Source organism: Papilio machaon, chromosome 15 (assembly GCF_912999745.1).
Source record: "Papilio machaon chromosome 15, ilPapMach1.1, whole genome shotgun sequence".
NCBI lineage: Eukaryota > Metazoa > Arthropoda > Insecta > Lepidoptera > Papilionidae > Papilio > Papilio machaon.
Window position 1 is genome coordinate 4,729,894 of NC_060000.1, and position 18,636 is coordinate 4,748,529.

General features: G+C 32.5%; 2 protein-coding genes across 6 annotated transcripts in view; both read right to left on the reverse strand.

Annotated features, from left to right (window-relative positions):
- Window positions 1-6,463, reverse strand: part of LOC106712169 (rap1 GTPase-activating protein 1) — a 209,200-nt gene extending 202,737 nt beyond the window's left edge. The window contains exon 1 of the mRNA XM_045681271.1: window positions 6,333-6,463. The gene's annotated coding sequence lies outside the window, so the exon portion shown is untranslated. The remainder of the gene's footprint in view (window positions 1-6,332) is intronic.
- An 8,409-nt stretch (window positions 6,464-14,872) lies between these two features.
- The window catches only part of LOC106712155 (cGMP-dependent protein kinase, isozyme 2 forms cD4/T1/T3A/T3B), a 119,341-nt gene continuing 115,577 nt past the window's right edge, over window positions 14,873-18,636 (reverse strand). For 2 of the 5 annotated variants that reach the window (XM_045681304.1, XM_045681305.1), the window contains exons 7-11: window positions 17,678-17,997; window positions 16,823-16,910; window positions 16,415-16,599; window positions 15,697-15,913; window positions 14,873-15,280 (exon numbers count right to left, since the gene is read on the reverse strand). In XM_045681304.1, the coding sequence (XP_045537260.1) occupies window positions 15,115-15,280; window positions 15,697-15,913; window positions 16,415-16,599; window positions 16,823-16,910; window positions 17,678-17,997 (976 nt within the window). In that variant the 3' untranslated portion in view covers window positions 14,873-15,114. The remainder of the gene's footprint in view (window positions 15,281-15,696; window positions 15,914-16,414; window positions 16,600-16,822; window positions 16,911-17,677; window positions 17,998-18,636) is intronic. The other 3 variants (XM_045681306.1, XM_045681307.1, XM_045681308.1) reach the window with 2 other exon arrangements.

Here is an 18,636-nt window from a genome sequence, read left to right on the forward strand (position 1 = left end):
ACCCTCTCTAGCCTAAAGGGCTTAACTGATTTCAAAGAGATAACATACGATTCGTCGTTTAGTTGAATGTGGACCAATTAAATTCTAATAAATATGATGTCAAATCTAATACAATTAATCATAGAATGTCACACACAAGGGAAACATATTAACAATTGTTATTTGTTTTGTATGGATTGTTTACTGAGTTATGTTTTCAATAAGACGTTACATCGCAACTCGTAATAGGCGATTCATCATTCATTGCACAGTAAAACTTGAACTTTAAGTTTCATGTTTATGATTTGCTTTATATGATTTAGACATAGAAGTTTTGGCGAATAACAAATTTAAAACAGTCGCTGTCGACATATGGTCAAATTAAAAAGTTATGTTTTAAAAGTAATTAATTTTTTTTTAATTTATATTGCAGGAAAGGTGGTACGGATAACAACATTTTTAGAAGACTCATTCATACATCTCGATTTTATTAGAAAAGGTTACTGACCTTTATAATTTATTATATTACAATAATTACTATAACTTAAGGCTTGTACTGTAATCACAACAGATTTTTTAGGTACAATACATTGTGTCGATTTTAGAACGGATATATATGTACTCGTAGATACTAAAACGTTACAGGAAGATATTCCAAGAGGACTATTGAATGTCACCCCATGCGAGGGGACTTTCAGACAGTTCTCAGACGTAAGAGACGATCTTCTTATGGTTCTTTGTTTGAATACAACACCATAAAAATGATAGCCAAGTCGTAATTAAGACGGTTGTATACATAGTCCATTGATAAGTTGCTACAATACATAATGTTTTAGAAAAAAAACAGTAATTTATTCTTGAATACAACATTCCTTTGATCTAAATGAGACACAAACGCAATAAAATAAAGAAATCTAAGTAAGATAAGAGTCTAGGATTCCTTTGCGGTCTTGTCTTTATCCGAGTAGGTACTTTTATCATGACTGGATAAAATGCATTTGTTTAGTGTTGTAATACAATCAGAGTGACGTCAGAGCTCTACAAGCGAGATGAAGCAATATAGAGTTAGTGCGCGCATTCAGTAACGCAATTCAATTGGGACCGGCTACTTGACTCCCGCTGATACTCGCACTTAGGCTCTCACTTGGACATTGAAGGGAAATCTACTGAATATAACAAGACATAAAGATGTCATCTTTCTGATCTAGGAAGAGTCGGCTCATTATTCTACTCTTCCATACTTCTTTTTCAGCTGTCGTATTCACTCTTACGCATATCTTCTCTTAATCCATACTTTCTTTGCATTGAGTTATTTGTGTTTCAAGCACTTTTTTATGAGTAAGAGCAAATCTTTCGAAACAAAAGAACAAATTATATGGAAGTATAATGATCTATCATATAATATTGTCTATGTAATAATGCAGTGACAGACAAAAGTAAATTTCAACAAACATTTTTGTTGAATGTTTAGTAAACTTTTTAATTATACTTTCCTCTCATATACCGGATGACTGGTAGAGAATGCCTTTAGGCATTAAGTCCTCCTTGTACTTATAAAAGTGCTAAAGAATAAATAAATAAATAAATAAATAAATAAACAAAGGATTTAAATTCACATCAAACGGAATAGTTAACTAAGGATTTTTTTTATTTCCAACGCTTCAGACAATCTCGTCTGGTTGGTTTTATTTGAATCCTCGCTTAATTAATTAGGAGGGGGCGCAGCGACACCGTACTTGACTTCACACACGGTTTACCCCAGCCTCTGTCAGACATGTTGATTCAGATTAATTCCGGCACTATGACACGTAAACTTAATACGATCGATTTCATTGTCATCTGATATGTGATCGTGTCAAGCTTAATGATAAAAAAATAATTACACAGCGATTTAACCATGTTAATTAGACGTGAAACTTTTTTATTGATAAGTTAGTACCAGTGATGAGTTAACTTGAAGTGTTGGGTAATAATGCTATATACCAACGAAGATTATTCAAATAGACTTTATACTGAGCTTCCTTGGAATATGCTAAACGAAAAGCAGAGGCCTAATCTAATTAGAATCAGTCATTTCGCACGTGTGCATCCATACCATGTTTGAACGATCAATGGGATTAAAAAAATTACAACTTATAATAAAAAACATATTTGCTTTTCATACTCTATCTTCAAATTTAACAACAAGGTAATAAAATATTATTTAACATCACATTTTTACTTTTAGAAAGCGAGGAAAGGCAAAAAAGTTGTTACATTAGACTCCATTCAAATTAAACACCGCGGCGAGTAAAATAGTGGAACACGGCTAGTTGGAATTAAAACCAAGTTGAATTATAGGTTAGTTTAATTGTAAAATTAATTTCAAAATATCACAAACACCTCGTCACTAATTCACTTCTCGGCAGTGCATTGTATGAAATGCTTTTGTTTTAGTGTTGTATCTGGTTCGTTGCTCGGTAAGTGAGTATTGTTGCTGCCGGCGTGATCTAATTAATTTTCTGCTGACACAGCAAATGCTACAATTGTTTTAGTTTATGGTTCGTTTATTTTTGTTTGTGATAGAATCTTATTTTTAAACAATAAAAGTAATTTTCTGAATAATTGTCGGCAAAGAAATCTTTTAAACGTTTTCGTAATACGTAACCGTAGAATTAGAATGCCACGATACTTGTATTGAAAATGATATTTGCTACGACTAAAGAGTACCAAAACGGATATCTAAATAGGATTACGGATAGCAATACCCCTTCAGGGGAAATATGTATCGTTTTACAAAGTATTGTGCGGTAGGTTATTAGCGTTTGCGGTTGTTTGCTTTCACAAAGAAAACATTCGTTAGACAAAAATAACAATACTAAGTCTACGGGTTAAGTCTCCTTTTTTCAAGACATAATATATTTTTACATGTTTGTTTCGTATAAGCTTCAACATTGTTCGAATATAACTACTTTGAACGAGAAAATTGTATATGGTGTTATTTTTACAGTTAATTTTGCGTCACAAAGATTCATCTTAGAAATGGATGAACTTATTACCAGTTATTTACTTCTTGCTATTATTAATTTTTTTTATTATGAATAATGAAAACACGAACAAACACGACAATTTAATGAACGATGAAACATCAAATCGTTATATGGCAAAACAACAAGTTGACTCATTTTTTAGTATCTTAAAACGGAGTCGAATATAAACAAACTGCAAATAGGTTTTGAACCACTTCCAAAATCGAGTTGATATATAAATAATTCTCTAATAGTCCAAAATAATGGCTATAATAAAGTGTGATATTTATCGATAATGACACTATTTTCGTATTAAACACCAATAAGGATATTCTTTAATAGTAATCCAACGCGATTTCGCCCAGTTGTTAAAAAATATACGTCTGATCTCTTTTCCATCATAGCAATACGCACCGTCTGGTAAGTAACTAGTAAAAATCTTGTAAAAACCGCGCCCGTCCCGTGAACTGATATTTTTGCTTCCGCTTATTGTTTGTGATCGTGATATCTTCAAAACCATTTGTCAGAATTATCTATAAATATCTTAAGCACAAATATATAGGTTACGAAAAGCAACTTTGCTTTGATTTACTTTGTTGTTAATAATTTATAAAACATTTTCAAATTATACTTTTATAGGGTATATATATTTTGTTATAATTTTCTTCTCCATTCGAGTTTCCTTTTTCAATAAACCTAAATAAACGGTACTAGCTTGACAAATTTCACTCGAGTGAGCATTAGATGATAATTTAATTGACAATTATTTGCTTAGGACGACTGTCAACCTTGATTTGAATCTTAAAATAAGGTCAAAGGTTAAAAAAACGTTTTAACGAAACGATGATTTATTAGTTTTAACGTTTTATCTATATATGTATAAAGGAAAGTTGTGTTAGTTACACTATTTATAACTCAAGAACGGCTGAATCGATTTGACTGAAAATTGGTGGGCAGGTAGCTTAGAACCAGGAAACAGACATAGGATAATTTTTATCCCGTTTTCTATTCTTTATTCCGCGCGGACGGAGTCGCGGGTAAAAGCTAGTAGATTATAAGTACGTAAAAAATATAAAAATAAACTGACGACATCAATTTGGAATGTTAAAGATTCGATTTTCGAATTTCGAATTCGATTTCTAAAAAATCGAATGTAAAATGTTGAAGTCTTCATTTGATTTGTAATAAATCGAATTCAATGTTAAAAAAAATTACCTGAGGTAATTAATATATGTCCATGTTCCAACATACATGAGAAGATTTTAAGGTTACTACATTTCTAATTTTCGCACAAATATGCTGCAGTTTAAATTAATTATATGGTTTGATAGTTGCGGAGTTCATCTTATATATAAAATTCTCGTGTCACACTGTTCGTTCCCGTACTCCTCCGAAACGGCTTGACCAATTCTCATGAAATTTTGTGAGCATATTGAGTAGGTCTGAGAATTGGTCAACATCTATTTTTCATAGCCCTATTAAGTTTTTTTTAACTGCGCGCGGACGGAGTCGCGGGCGACAGCTAGTAGTTTATATAAGGATTTTCAACATCAAAAGAAAGCGTAAATCAAGTTTCATTAGAAACAAAGTAAATACTATGGTATTAATTTCTAATAAAGTTATAAACTTCGAAGATGCAAATTAAAAATTCTATGATATACAATAGTTGAAAAATATATAAAATCTTACAGATATAGTGGTTATACAGCTTTTAAAGCTTAGAAATTAGCTAATATGCAACCATTGCACGTTTAAAGGTTAGACAGTAAACAGGGGCGTTAATTCATTTATATACTTATTTAAAATGTAATTAACCAAAGGATAGTTATAGTAATACTTCGAGATTGTCTATAATTATTACAGTTCAGTATGCTTCTAGCAAAATCGTTTTTTATTTTTATTAAATTTATATCAGGCTTTCAACTTGATATATTTGCCACCTAATAATAGATAGGCACTTGATTACTTCTATTTATGTTTAACCTAACATATTTAAAAAGTTTTATCCAATTGTTGTACTGAACAGAATTTAATTACACTATTTTAGAATATAGTCAATTGTAACTGAATTTGTACTGAAATTAAACATGATCGGTAGATTTGGAATTAAAATATTGTGCCAAACCAACAACCAATTGTTACAAGAGTTGATGTTTAAATGCGCGTTTAGATCTTAATCGATATGTCGATATAAAATCTTATGTAATGTCGTATTTGAATGGCTGTGAAACGTCCGTACAATAGGTACGATTGTTTCGGCCATATGGTCAGTGAAAGTATAATCAAGCTCTTTATTGACTAACCTTCTACGAGTATACCCTTATTAAAGCTAATGGTTACCAAGTTAACGACGTGCATTATATTTTATGTTGTGGTTAATGAATACATATTATAAAATTTAGTAACGAAGCTTATAATTTACATTCATTAATATTTAGGCTAAGCTAATTAAATTCTTCTTTATTTTTTAATTAAAAATAAAAAATCACATAATATTTTTAGAACCACTTTGTTAGACGATTTGTGAAACAGATTTTGTCGCTTCTATTACTTCAACTTAAAATAAAATTTACTTGGATTTTGTATCGATTTTTTTTGTAGAAGCCAGCAAATTGGTAACTGGCCACATGATTTCGCTTAAATAGCAAAGTTTCCACTGCCCTTAGACATCAGCAATAAGTTAAAAGATTGCTGATGTGTTGCCTGTATTTATTTAATGACCAGATGAGAGATACAGATAGGGTATAGCCTGTCGCCAAGTAGGGTTGGCGACAGGCAGGCGGCCGGCCATAAAAACTAAAGCCAAAACTTTAAGGTTTTATAACCTTGTGTGCCGACCCCACGTGAGTGGGAAAAGGCCAGGGAGATGATGATGAGAGATACAGATACAGAAAGAGGATATTTCTTCTTACCATATATCCTCTTCCCCGCGAAATTATCTTCCCCTTCCCATGATAAAATGCAGAGATGGGATAAGAAATTGGCCTCCAATACTGAGTGTATCTGACGAAACACACATCTCACAAAACGCAGAATTACAGTTCACACCTGTCTTCAGTGTGGTCATAGTATTGCACCGGTCGAGCGACCATTCGTGCTACAGCTAATGTTGCTTAGGTCTCTACCAAAGTAATCTTATACTACATATAATAGTTTAAGCTACAATGTTTAATCTTTAATAATAACATAAAATTAACTTAACAGTTACAAAAATTACAGTGACCGGAAATCAGGCATTTAATAAACAATTCGGCACAAGATTCCGGTGAAATCAAAACAAATGGCTTGTCGGAATATTGTAACGTACGCGAATGTTAATTGCATACAGAAAAAAACGAAACTAACCTGTTAAAACAAACGGCGTGTACACAAAACTGTTTTCGACACTACTTGAAAAACAAACGAAATACAAACTTTTTAACTCAAAACACAAACACACACTAGATAAGTACAGATTAGTGTAACACTGTGTTATTTGATACGTCACTTATTAAAATTCAATCGTATACTAATCACAGTCAAAAAAAAACATTCGCATCCGTTTTGTTTACGTTCGCGCCGAGCGCGGAGTTCCGCACACCAAAGACGTGCGTTCCACACGCATCACCGTACCGAACTGAAGGCGTACGAAGGAAAATGAAAATTGTTCACGTTGAAACTCAAGCGAGGAAAACACTTTCGTCATTCCACACTGGAGGCGTGTAACTTGTAAGCGAATCAGGTACCTTGATGTACCAAATTGTTGCTTAATACTACGATTTATTGAGATAACATTTTAAAATATCGGTCACGGATAACTGTACATTAAGAATAGGAGCAGTTAAGCTCCGCGCTTTCATTGACGACTGAAAAATACTTAGTAATACTTTCCGGTCGAAGTGCGTCCTTCAAGGCAAGTCTTTCTTCTGGAAGGACGCTAAAATTGTAGCGGGAAAATACCGCTGGGAAAGATTATATATGGGTTTATCCAAGAACGTTACTTATATAGGTAAGCTTTGCCAAAATCATACGTTCGCGAAATACCAACAATCACGTATGTGTATGGAATTTAAAACATTTTTATAAAAAAAATACTTTTTTTATTTATCAATATCTTTATAAACCCTTCTACTAAGCTTAAGCTTTATGGTAAGATGTAGTGTACTGCATTAGACTACTATATCAGTCTACTGCCATTGCAAAAGCAATTTGTGAATTTAGCTTTCGTATTCTAATTGCTCCTTCTATTTTCGCGTCTTTTCGACCTGCTCTGCCATTATATGTTAAGCACATATGTACATACATCGTTAAAGTTTAGCGACCTGCATCGTAAAACATCGCCGCACTCGTAAACCAGAGATGAATCGGTTTTAATTAGGGCCTCGTATGTCGCGATGCGGGTTACGATTGGATCTCAAACTCGTAAATCATAATCCATATTAGTTTTTAACATGTAAGTAATAAAGTCGTATTTGTATGAACGGTATTTGTTAAAATAAGTCATTATTTTTATGGCTATCATAATTGTGATACTGATTTTATGCGGCACTAATGTAATAAATCAGCAATGATTTTTGGGAGCTTTTTTAAATTACATTCAGTTTCTTTTTTATTATATAACCAATGCAACACCGTGGGATAAAATTACCATGTCTAGTATAAATTCAGAGGAACTTTTTTTTTCTGACCTCCCAATCCGGTAATAATAACGAAGTAACAGCCCGAGCCGAGGCTCCTGAGGGAGCCCTCGAGCCTAGTTACTCTTAAACGAGGTTTAGGCTAAGCGCCATCTGCGCCCGGCCACCTCAAGCCCGGTGAAACTGTAAATGCCTCCTAAAGGCAAACAGTGACTACTCAGTCACAAAAAAGAGCTTTTTTATCTAAAACTATTGATTATTGAAAATAATATTTGAATAAATTTTGAAGTGAACCTTTAAGTAACTTGTCTCTAGCAATAGCAGCTGATCGGAACGTGATATCGCTCTATAAGGCTTCGATGCGAAATTGAACTACATTTACTTTCATGTCACTGCAAAGGAAAAGACGCTGACGCTGTTGTCGCGTGTATTCAATATTTATTTTACTATTTTTAACTTGAATGGTTTATTTTACTAGTATACACATGTAAGTTTAAAAATAGAAAATACAAACTGAAAATAAGATTACATGTAATTTTTAGTTATTCGTCTCCGAAGTAGAGTTGGCGACAGGCGGTCGGCCGTAGATGTTGATCCAAAATATTAAGGTTTATAAAACCTGGTACCGGCTCCACATGAGTGGGATAAGGAAAGAGACATGATGATAAAATTAAAATTTTTACCTTTCCACTAAGAAGTTCACCATTTTAAATTGATTTCGGACTTTTACGTATCGGACATGGTAACATTCGAAAAAGATTAGTAAAAATTCATTCGAAAAAGAAAATGGTTATTCCAAATTACCAACAAGAGTCTCAGTTTTTCTGACAGCAAGCAGTATTTTTTTCTCTTTTATAGATTTCTTTGTTTATATTTTGGTCATATAATTTTGGGACGGGGTGTATTCATTACGAACATAATTAATGAATTAATGAAAGAGAAAATATTCTATCATCGCGTGTAGGTAAAGAGCTTGGTATGTTTCGCACACAACCCGTTTCGGAGATTGATTACATTTAATTGGCGGATTAGTTAAGTACCCATTACTGTAATTTTAAGAATAATTTTAACGTATTTTTCTTAATTGATAATGTACACTTAATTTCTATGGTATAATGCAAAGTTACAGCTAAGAATTGGCAAAAATACGAGCAATTTGTGACAGTGCAGGTGTTTGTTAATTTAAATTATAATTTTCTGTTTCCAACTTAACTATTAATATTAATAAAAGCTGTAGCTAGAAAGTCAAGAATTGAACTCAAATAATTCTCGATTGCAAAACTTCATCAGATGAAAAAGAAATGAAATGAAACCAAACAAAAAAATAATTGATAAGGTAGCATAGTAGGTACTGAAACCTACCAATGGAGTGTATTTGCAACCACTGCTCGCGGAATTATGAGCAGAAATATTGAAAAATGAAATTTATGCTTTTTATTTTATTTAAAGTAATAACATTGAATTGGAATACAATAGAGATGACACATTTAACATAACAGCGATGTTCAAAGTATCTAAAATCATTTGGTTATTCTTTAAAAAAAAATAATATGTGCGTATTAATAAGTAGTATTTTATACGACAGTTATAATTGAAAGTTTAATTTTTGTATGAACCGAATCAGTTCTAATTCAATATCGCGAAGAATTTTAAGCATCGTTAGCTTTTTAAGCCTCTCTTTGTCTATTAAAAAAATCAAGTCACTTGTGTCATCTAATTCTAAGCCCTTAAGTAATCTGAATAGTCTTGGTACTTGTCGCTGTAGTATTTGAAACAAGTCGACAAGCACGTAACGCACCGTTAGCGATATTTATGAAGAATACCAGGTATTATAAGATTCAAACTTTATGGCAACTCGGAATTGCATTTGTCTATGTGGACTTACTGCTGGCGCAGGACAGCGCTCGCAGGACTGTACCTCGCATCTTTATATGTATATGTTATTACATGAAATACTGTTCTTCTCATCTGTCCTCTGTGTTTGTAAAATTGCGAGCTGTTTCAAAGTTTGAATAGTAATTTAACAGATGTTTTTGATTACGTCGTTTAAGGACACTCAACATTCTATAATTGTTGACTCAGCGACATTCCTTGGAACGTGAAGATCATGACTGATAAAAAAATATTTTTTATATATATTTTAATAAAAATAGATGCTTCAAATAAATAAATTACTGCTTTATTGTAACACTCATATAGACAATGATGTTTAATGAAGCCTTGGTTACTGAACTAGGGCAAAGCCCTGTGTTTCAGGAGCCAATAAAAATATCAAGAATATTAAGAAGAACTTTCCATTTAATAGTGATAGCTTCAAGTCTAGTGTTCACATAAATAAATTAAGTCACAAACAGTAGGTCAAGCGGGCATTCGAGCGTAAATCTTCCGTCCCAAATCGAGACAAGTTGCTCCCCTGGGAGGCTAGGCCTTACGTTACTGGCACGGAATTAACTGACTATTCCAGTCTTGAACACATTAACCTCACTACGTATTCTAATAAATTGTTTAACATCTTCGGGTATACTTTATTTTCAAATATTTTTTTAATTTTTCATTTCGATTCTCACTTTTTGCATAGTCTATGAACTAACAAATTACCAATCAGCTTTGCATTTTTTTTTAAATTCTTCCTATTGACTTTGAATTCAATTACAGTGATTTAGTTTCCATAACATACTAAGAATGCTGTGTTTTTATTAATACATTTAACAATGAACGATGACCTCAATATTTTAAAAACATTTCCATTTATGCGTTAAAACATTGTCTGTTGTGCTTTTGGATATCATCGTTATTTACAGCCCAATAAATTTTAATGCCAGAAAATATTTCAATTTTAATGATAGGTTTATCTTTTATATGCGAAATCGTGTTATGTTCTCGTATTATAAAAATCAGGGACAACCCTATTTAATTCACTATTGACAGTACTGGATAACACCATCCAACTTAAAATATCTTGGGCACATTTCATTCGTTTCTTAAATAAAGAAATAAATTAGCCTCTAAGGAAACTAATTTTTTAAGATTAATCAAGACATATAACTTTCTACGTACACTATTTTGTAACCAAGGCTACACCTTATCCTAAGTTAACGATAATTGACACATTAAATGATCCAGCCAACTAAAGTGACTATAAAAGGGCATCGAGAGTTAACAAGAAACAAATTATTACGGCAAAGAAAAAGTAAAAATAAATAAAACTGACAGCCAATATATTTCACATGCAGTATAAATCCAATGCACACCGCACGAATGCGGAAATCCGTTGAATCCGGGGCTGGCTATCGCAAACTTGTCCTTCCCATTTTGTCCACAAACCGACGTAATAAAGCTATGTCCAGGCGCGGTGGCAAGAAAAATTGGAAATAAATATCACTTATTATAATCCGTCTAAGGAAATTAACAGGATAACGAAGTACGGTATGAAACGATAATTAAGGTATGAAAATGTTTATCTTTATTTATATCAAACAACTGAATACATGAACTTAATTTCATAGCTAACATTGACTAGACATCGTATTTTCCTGAGCTGTCTGTTACTATTTAATTTCCTGCAAACTTGCATAATTCGTTGCTCTATTTATTTGGGCGGGAGTTTTGGGAAAAGGATAGAAGTCGAGAGATGCAATATTGCATCGCAAATTCTACGGATTCTAGAAATTATGCTTAATCCCTTTGCCTTGTTTATTAATATTTTTTTTATAATCTAACTCTTACTAATATTAAAAAAAAACTTGAGAGGTGTCAAGGGACACCCGGATGGAACGAAGTTCCTTTCAATTAATTAGTGAAGGAACCAATGTTTATTCTATGAATAAAAAAACTTAAGTCTTCACAAGAAGTACATTTTATTTCTATAAATTTTCGTTATATATTGTCACGTCGTTGCCATGGTGAAGTAGCGCTCATTCGTCTATAGCAAAAAGTGTCGTGACAACTTTTCGTAAGAATTTTTTCCGTCTAGCCCCCTTTCACAACGCGCGATAAGGAAATTCGTTCCAACAGCAAATGTTTATGTGGATGGATGTTTCTTAGAAGATATCTCGATGAAATTTGAAAACATAACAAAAAAACTTAAGAGGTGTCAACGGACACCCGGATGGAACGAAGTTCCTTTCGATTAATTAGTGAAGGAACCGATGTTTATTCTATGAATAAAAAACTTAAGTCTTCACAAGAAGTACATTTTATTTCTATGAATTTTCGTTATATATTGTCACGTCGTTGTCATGGTGAAGTAGCGCTCATTCGTCGTTAACATACTTACTATAGCAAAAAGTGTCGTGACAACTTTTCGTAAGATTTTTTTCCGTCTAGCCCCCTTTCACAACGCGCGATAAGGAACTTCGTTCCAATAGTTTTATTACAAATCGATTTCATTTCATTTTGACCTACTTTATTATCAGACTTGTCTGAAATATTGCAAAGCTCTATGTGGAGGAACGATGTTTGAACGGAACACACATTACATCGACAAAGGTATGTTCCAATGTGGAACAAAACATGTGGTTGTATTACCGCTCACCGTAATAATAACAAAAAGGTTATGGCACGAGCTTGCCTATTGACACATTATAACATTTCACCACATACGGGCATATTATGGTTTTGTTATGTTAGCATTAAATACCGTATGATTATGTTTCTTACAATATTACCCCTGAGTCTAGAGAGATGTTTAGTTTGTATGCTTCGTATTAGCTCAAAAACCTTCCAAACCGATTTAAAAGTGTTATCCATCGGTCCACATTTGAAAATTTTAACTGAATTTTTCTGACAGTTGGAAAAAATTACTAAAAACATTATTTATTCTTCTTCAATAAAACTCTTTGGTTTGGATTGTAACGCTAGATGATGGTAGTAAAGAAGTAATTATAAAGCGACAAATTTATCTGGCCCGGTGTGAGGCGGTGTTATCATAAGACAACCATATTTCTACAACGATCATACGGGACTTTTTGAAATTGTACCTACCGGGTCAGATAAGTTCGTCGTACTATATGTTGTCTAATTAGCTACGGTAATTCGCGTAAACGTGACGCGCTCAGCGGAGCGTGTAGGTAGGAAGCGGCGCGTGTTCGCGCGTTGATCGCTCCATTCCTGTTGTTAATAGAATAATTTAGTTCCGCGACTGGGGTCGAGCCCCCCATCTAGGGTACTATTGGGATTTCACCACATATATTGAATTCACCTACCAAATGAGACAATTCTGTAAGGTTGCAGCTGGTTTCGGCGGCAATATTATTTTGGCAACTATTTCTGTGTTAAAAAAAGTATTTTAGTAGGGCTCGGTGACTACGTGTTAAAAAAAATGACAATTAGAAGTGAAGTAATGTATAATTTTTACATTCCACAAAAACAATGAAGGTTTTTATGCGCAATAATTTTGATTAAAACTATGATTACAAAAATACATGTTCTTGTTACATTTTATAATAAAACATAAACAATAAAATTCATCTAAGCATTATTAATATTTATTAAAATTGTTTCATACAATTATATTGTATACTTAAAAAGAATATTTACAATGAAAATGTGCGTAAACTTAATAAATGGAAGACTTAAAATAAATTGACTTCGAATGGATTTAGGGTTAATTCTTAACATAATGTCATGTTTCAAATTAACTACTCCGGGATCTTATAGTGCGACAAACTTTTCTGGCCCGGTAAATAAGGCGATGTTATCGCAGTTAGTTGTCAAAAAATATAAATAATCTTCTTAGTTATAGAAAATGACACAAGGCAAGACATGACAAGACAGCTATAGTTTTAAATCCTGTGACTGTTATTGACATTGACAGAGTGATGTAATGTACTATTATGATTTAGTGTCACTAATATCCACCGGGTCATATAAGTTTGTCGGTCTATAGTTTAGTACATGACAAACTAAACTAAAATACATAAGGCAATGTTATTTAATACTTTTTACATCTCACACTGTGACGTAGGCAATTTTGATATATATTTTTTTATATTTGAGCACCGAAAGGATTTAAACCAGCATTTAAATATTTGAATGAATTGTATCACAATTAATTATATGCAAAAATGAATACAATAATAAAAATTTTCTTGTAATAATAAAGATTAAAGTGAATTTTAATTGATATTTAGATTTTTAGGAACACTGCAATAATTGCTAATTACATTTTCCTATGAAAATTTCTTACATACATAATTATAGATAAAAATTTCATCATTAAAAGATCTTCGATTTCATTAGTATATATGTTAAGTAAAACATTATCTATCATATAGTTTAGAAATTATCTAAACTCATAAAATTATGTACAAAAAATATACTTCAGTATAATGTCAATATTATCTGGTAACGTAGTTTTGGTACACCGGTCTCCCTGTTGTATATAAATGTAAATATATTGTATGGATTTTGTATTGAATATTATTGCGCAATTCCCGTACATATAATAATGTTATATTTTTAATGTACAAAGGCATATGTTTAATTTGATCTATTCATTGTATTTTTTGGATAATTATGACATTTCTTTTGCTGCTTTCATGTTTTTTTCTATGACCGGTTATTTGGTCTGGTTATATTAAATTGATGAATGAGAAATGTATAAGTTGGCATGAAATAAATTACACGATACTAACCGTTTGTTTCTGAGACCAAAAATCTCTGAATAAACATCTCTGTTATTATCTTTGAAAAAAACAGAGATAATAATATGTTTTAAATAGGGTTTTTGTTCTCAGAAACCCACAGTAAATATATAATAATAACGGTTACCATTGGCAAGCGCTGTATCTTATTTAAACATTAGTTATACTATAATTCGTGCACAAAACCATGAAAGTTACGACGCTCACCAATTCTTTGCTGTACTGTTCATGTTTTTGTGCACGATTTTTTTTTAAACAATTTAACTTAATGAGAAAATTATAATTATTAAATAAGGCGTTTTAATAGTAACAAGAGAATCGTATTAAGAATTTAATTCGATGAAGATAGTTTCAAATTCGTTATAATTTTTTTTTAATTACGTCATTTATAGAAAAAAGTGACTTTAAAATGTTGTAGACGCCATTATTAATTAATATATTCGATGATAGATTAAGTATTTAATTTAAAAGTAACTCAACACATTGACAATCTTTTGTTATTGAATTGTTTAAAATCAGTTTTGACATTACAAAATCTAGTAAAACGATGAACAGACCTTATATCAAAAAAATCGAAAATTAAGAATGTAATTTATTCAGTGGAGTTATCCAGTTGCGATCCAAGTTCATAAGAAAGATATTTAAAAACTGTGTCGCGATGAATTTTATAAAAAAGATGCGATCAAATATACTCTCTCTATTTTGTGTATTTACGGACAAATTAATAAAAAATCAAATACTTCCACTGTTTTAGTTTTTTGTGGAGGAACGCAACATGGATTGTATTAGCGCATTAAAAATCGATTATTACTCGATTATAAGACATCGATTCTTACTGTATATAAAATGGATTTAGAGTCGATATTGTTAGAATGTTGCGTCCCATCCTGAGAGGTCATCGGGCGGCGGCTCGTCGGCATCGGGCGGGTACTGGTCGAAGTTATGTGTGTCCAGCGCCGACTTCACCACCGGTGTAATGGGCGGCTCTAACGTGCGCATCGCCAGACCTTCCCAGTTGAAGCCGTCGAACCATCTGAAGACAAGAAAAGGACGTTTAAATCTCACTAATATTATAAATGCGAAAGTTTAGATAGATCTATGGATGGATAGATGTTTGTCATTAGGTATCTAAAGAACAGATAAACAGATCTCATTGAAATTTGGTGTAGAAGTAGAACATAATCTGGAAGAACACATAGGCGTTTTTAATTTCGCGAGTCGCGGGTGGCAGCTAGTGTATTATAAATGGTAAAAACACTTATAAAGTACAAGTAGGTAATGATGGTAATAAAAGACCTGACAACGTCCGACAGTAAAACGATTTTCCGACGGCTTCAACAAAGTTCAAAATAACGATGTATCCAGAAAATATACAACCTTATCGATAGATGGCGCTATAAATGTCTTGTGCATTCGATAGATGGCGCTGTAACTACTTGACAAACTCACTTGTGCTTCTGTATCTCAGTGATGCCGCCGCGCTGGTACCCGAGCCGCTCCGCCGGGTTGTCTCTGCACAGCTTCTTGATGAGGTTGGCGGCATTGCGCGTGATGCAGCGCGGGAACTCCACCGCGTCGATACCTTTCAGGATCTTGTTGTACGTCTTCATGGGGTCGGCGCCAGTGAACGGCGGCGAGCCCGTTAGCAGCTCGAACATTAGCACACCTGTAGTAATCATTAGATAATTAAACCTCACCACTCTTTCTACAGTACAATTTATAAGTAGTAATTGGAAAATGTAGAAGAAACTGACTATATTTATTTTATTGAATGGAAAATATTGCTATATAAAGTTTTTTTTTTCATAACAAAATGTCTTTGTTATGAAAAAATTATTTTCTATTAAAATGTTATTAAAATTATCGCTTTCTATTATCAATAAATATTTAATTATCAATAAAATAACAAATATCTATTAGTTTTGTAAAACGAAAAATAAAACATTTATTTCATTATTAAACATATAAAAATAACATAACTCTGATAATATTTACCTATGATCCTTATAATTAGGCAAGGCCTGAGATGTAAAGAATTTTTAAATTAACTAATATAACATAGTACTTTATAAATTTATACATTAGAATAAATTTTTACAAAATTAATTTCTCCTCCAATTCGTTGCAGACAAATATATACCTTATAATTATACTGCAATTTTCTTACCCAATGACCAGTAATCCGCGCTGATATCGTGTCCTCTGTTCATAATAACCTCAGGAGCCACGTACTCTGGTGTGCCGCAGAACGTCCACGTCTTTCGGCTGGCTTGCAGCTTCTTTGAGAAACCAAAGTCCACCAGTTTCACGTAACCCTTGGAGTCCAGCAACAGATTTTCTGGTTTTAGATCTCTGTAAATTTTAATAAAATTTTAAATGTAAAGACAGAATACTTTTGAGAAATAATTCGAAGATTGATAGGATTTACTACAATTTGAAAAATTGTATATTTGTAATGATCACTAAGTTAATATTTATCACCCAGTCCATATAAATGGCATTGACGATCTTATAAAAAAATAGTTTAGCAACTCCTAAAATTGTATTTTATAGTTCGTTTATTTAGACAACTTACCGATATATGATATTTCTCGAATGTAGATAATGGAAAGCTTCAACCACACAAGCCGTGTAGAATCTCGTTGTGGCATCGTCGAATTGTCCTGAAAAATGATAAGACATACACGTAAACACGTTGTATGATTTTATATGAAACTTGTAAGTTTTGTGGTACCTTTATCGTGTAGCACGTATTCAAATTTGAATAAGGTTTAATTCTTGATCATATATTTGTTTCCGTAGCAAAAAGGTTTATTGGTATTATGCTAATGGGTTTCGTATACGTTGAGTAGGCGAACTAAGATGTGGCAACGACTAAATATATCTTGGCGTACATATCCTTTTGCCACTTAGCTGAATTTCCTTTTTAGGTACAGTCATGATGTCATGTTTACTGTACATGTTTTATATTTAGAGACGGTAAATAAATAAAAAAAATCTTGCCTTTAATCTTGTTTTAAACTCATAAAAACGCTCTATGTGCCACAATCAGAGGAATAAAATGGGGCCACTAAGGTAGATAAAGTGTGAGAAATCATCACAAAGAACCTAACGTAAAACCTTAGGTTTCAATTACATTTTAGCTTTAACATGTCAACCCTATCACAAGCTAATATTAGACATGACAATCATGATTATTGAAATATGATTATGCGTATGCTTCTGACATGCGATCTAGACAAATAAACAACAATGTACTTTTACTGGAAGAAGTTTTTTTGATACGTATTTAACGGTAAAACATACTATTTTATAACCTCATTGATGTCCATGTCAATCACCAGTGGACATATTTTTGGAATAAATAAGGCCTTTTTAGTTACTTATTAATGACTTTTTAAATAAGGAAACATCGTGGAAACAAACTAACCTCTATCTCTCAGAATGGTCCAAAGTTCACCACCGAGGCAGGTTTCCATTAACATGTATAAATACTTCCGATCTTTAAATGTCTTGTATAGTTTTACTATAAATTCGCAGTTCATTTCGGACATTATCTCTTTCTCGGACATGATGTGTTGTTGCTGTCTCGTTTCAACGATCTGTGCTTTCTTCATCTGCTTCAAGGCGAAGGAACGACTGGAGTCGCCTTGTATTTGCACCAGTTCCACTCGTCCGAAGCCGCCGATACCCAGGGTGGCAATGATGCGTAAATCTGAGAGACGTAAGTTGGCGAATTCTTCGTTAAGCCTGTAACCACACGAATATATTATGTAGCACGTTTTTTAATTAGTTGTTATACATATATACTTATAGTTTTAAAAATAACTATAATGCCAATTAAAATCTTACTATACATTCTTAAAAAAATCGTTTGCAAGGCAGAACTTACAAAATGGTAAAATACTCAATGATTTTGAAAAAAATAAAACGGTAGCCAATCACCATGTCGCATTGTATTCTACACGAACTTCACATCGACCGCGACAAAAACGCGGGAAAATTTACTTAATGCTTGTTTAAAAATGAAATTTTCTATTCTAAAAGATGAAAGTTAATTACTACACTTTGTAATAATACTTCGACTGTATCATTTCGTAATTTAAATGCTGATTAACAGTGAAAGTGTAAAAAGTTGAAAAAAAATTGTGCTATAGAAATGCTAATATTGTCAACTTACCGTATCATAACAAATCCGTATTGTATGCAAAAAATAGAAGAACTAATTAAAAGTGTACAAAGAGATTTTAAAACTATGACTAAATATAAAATTAGTGTTACATAACAAAGATAATAATACAATGATGTTTTTCTTTTTTCAAATACCCTATTTCTATGCGCGTCGAAAACATTTTAGATACGGTATGAACTTGACACGGGCGAATAATA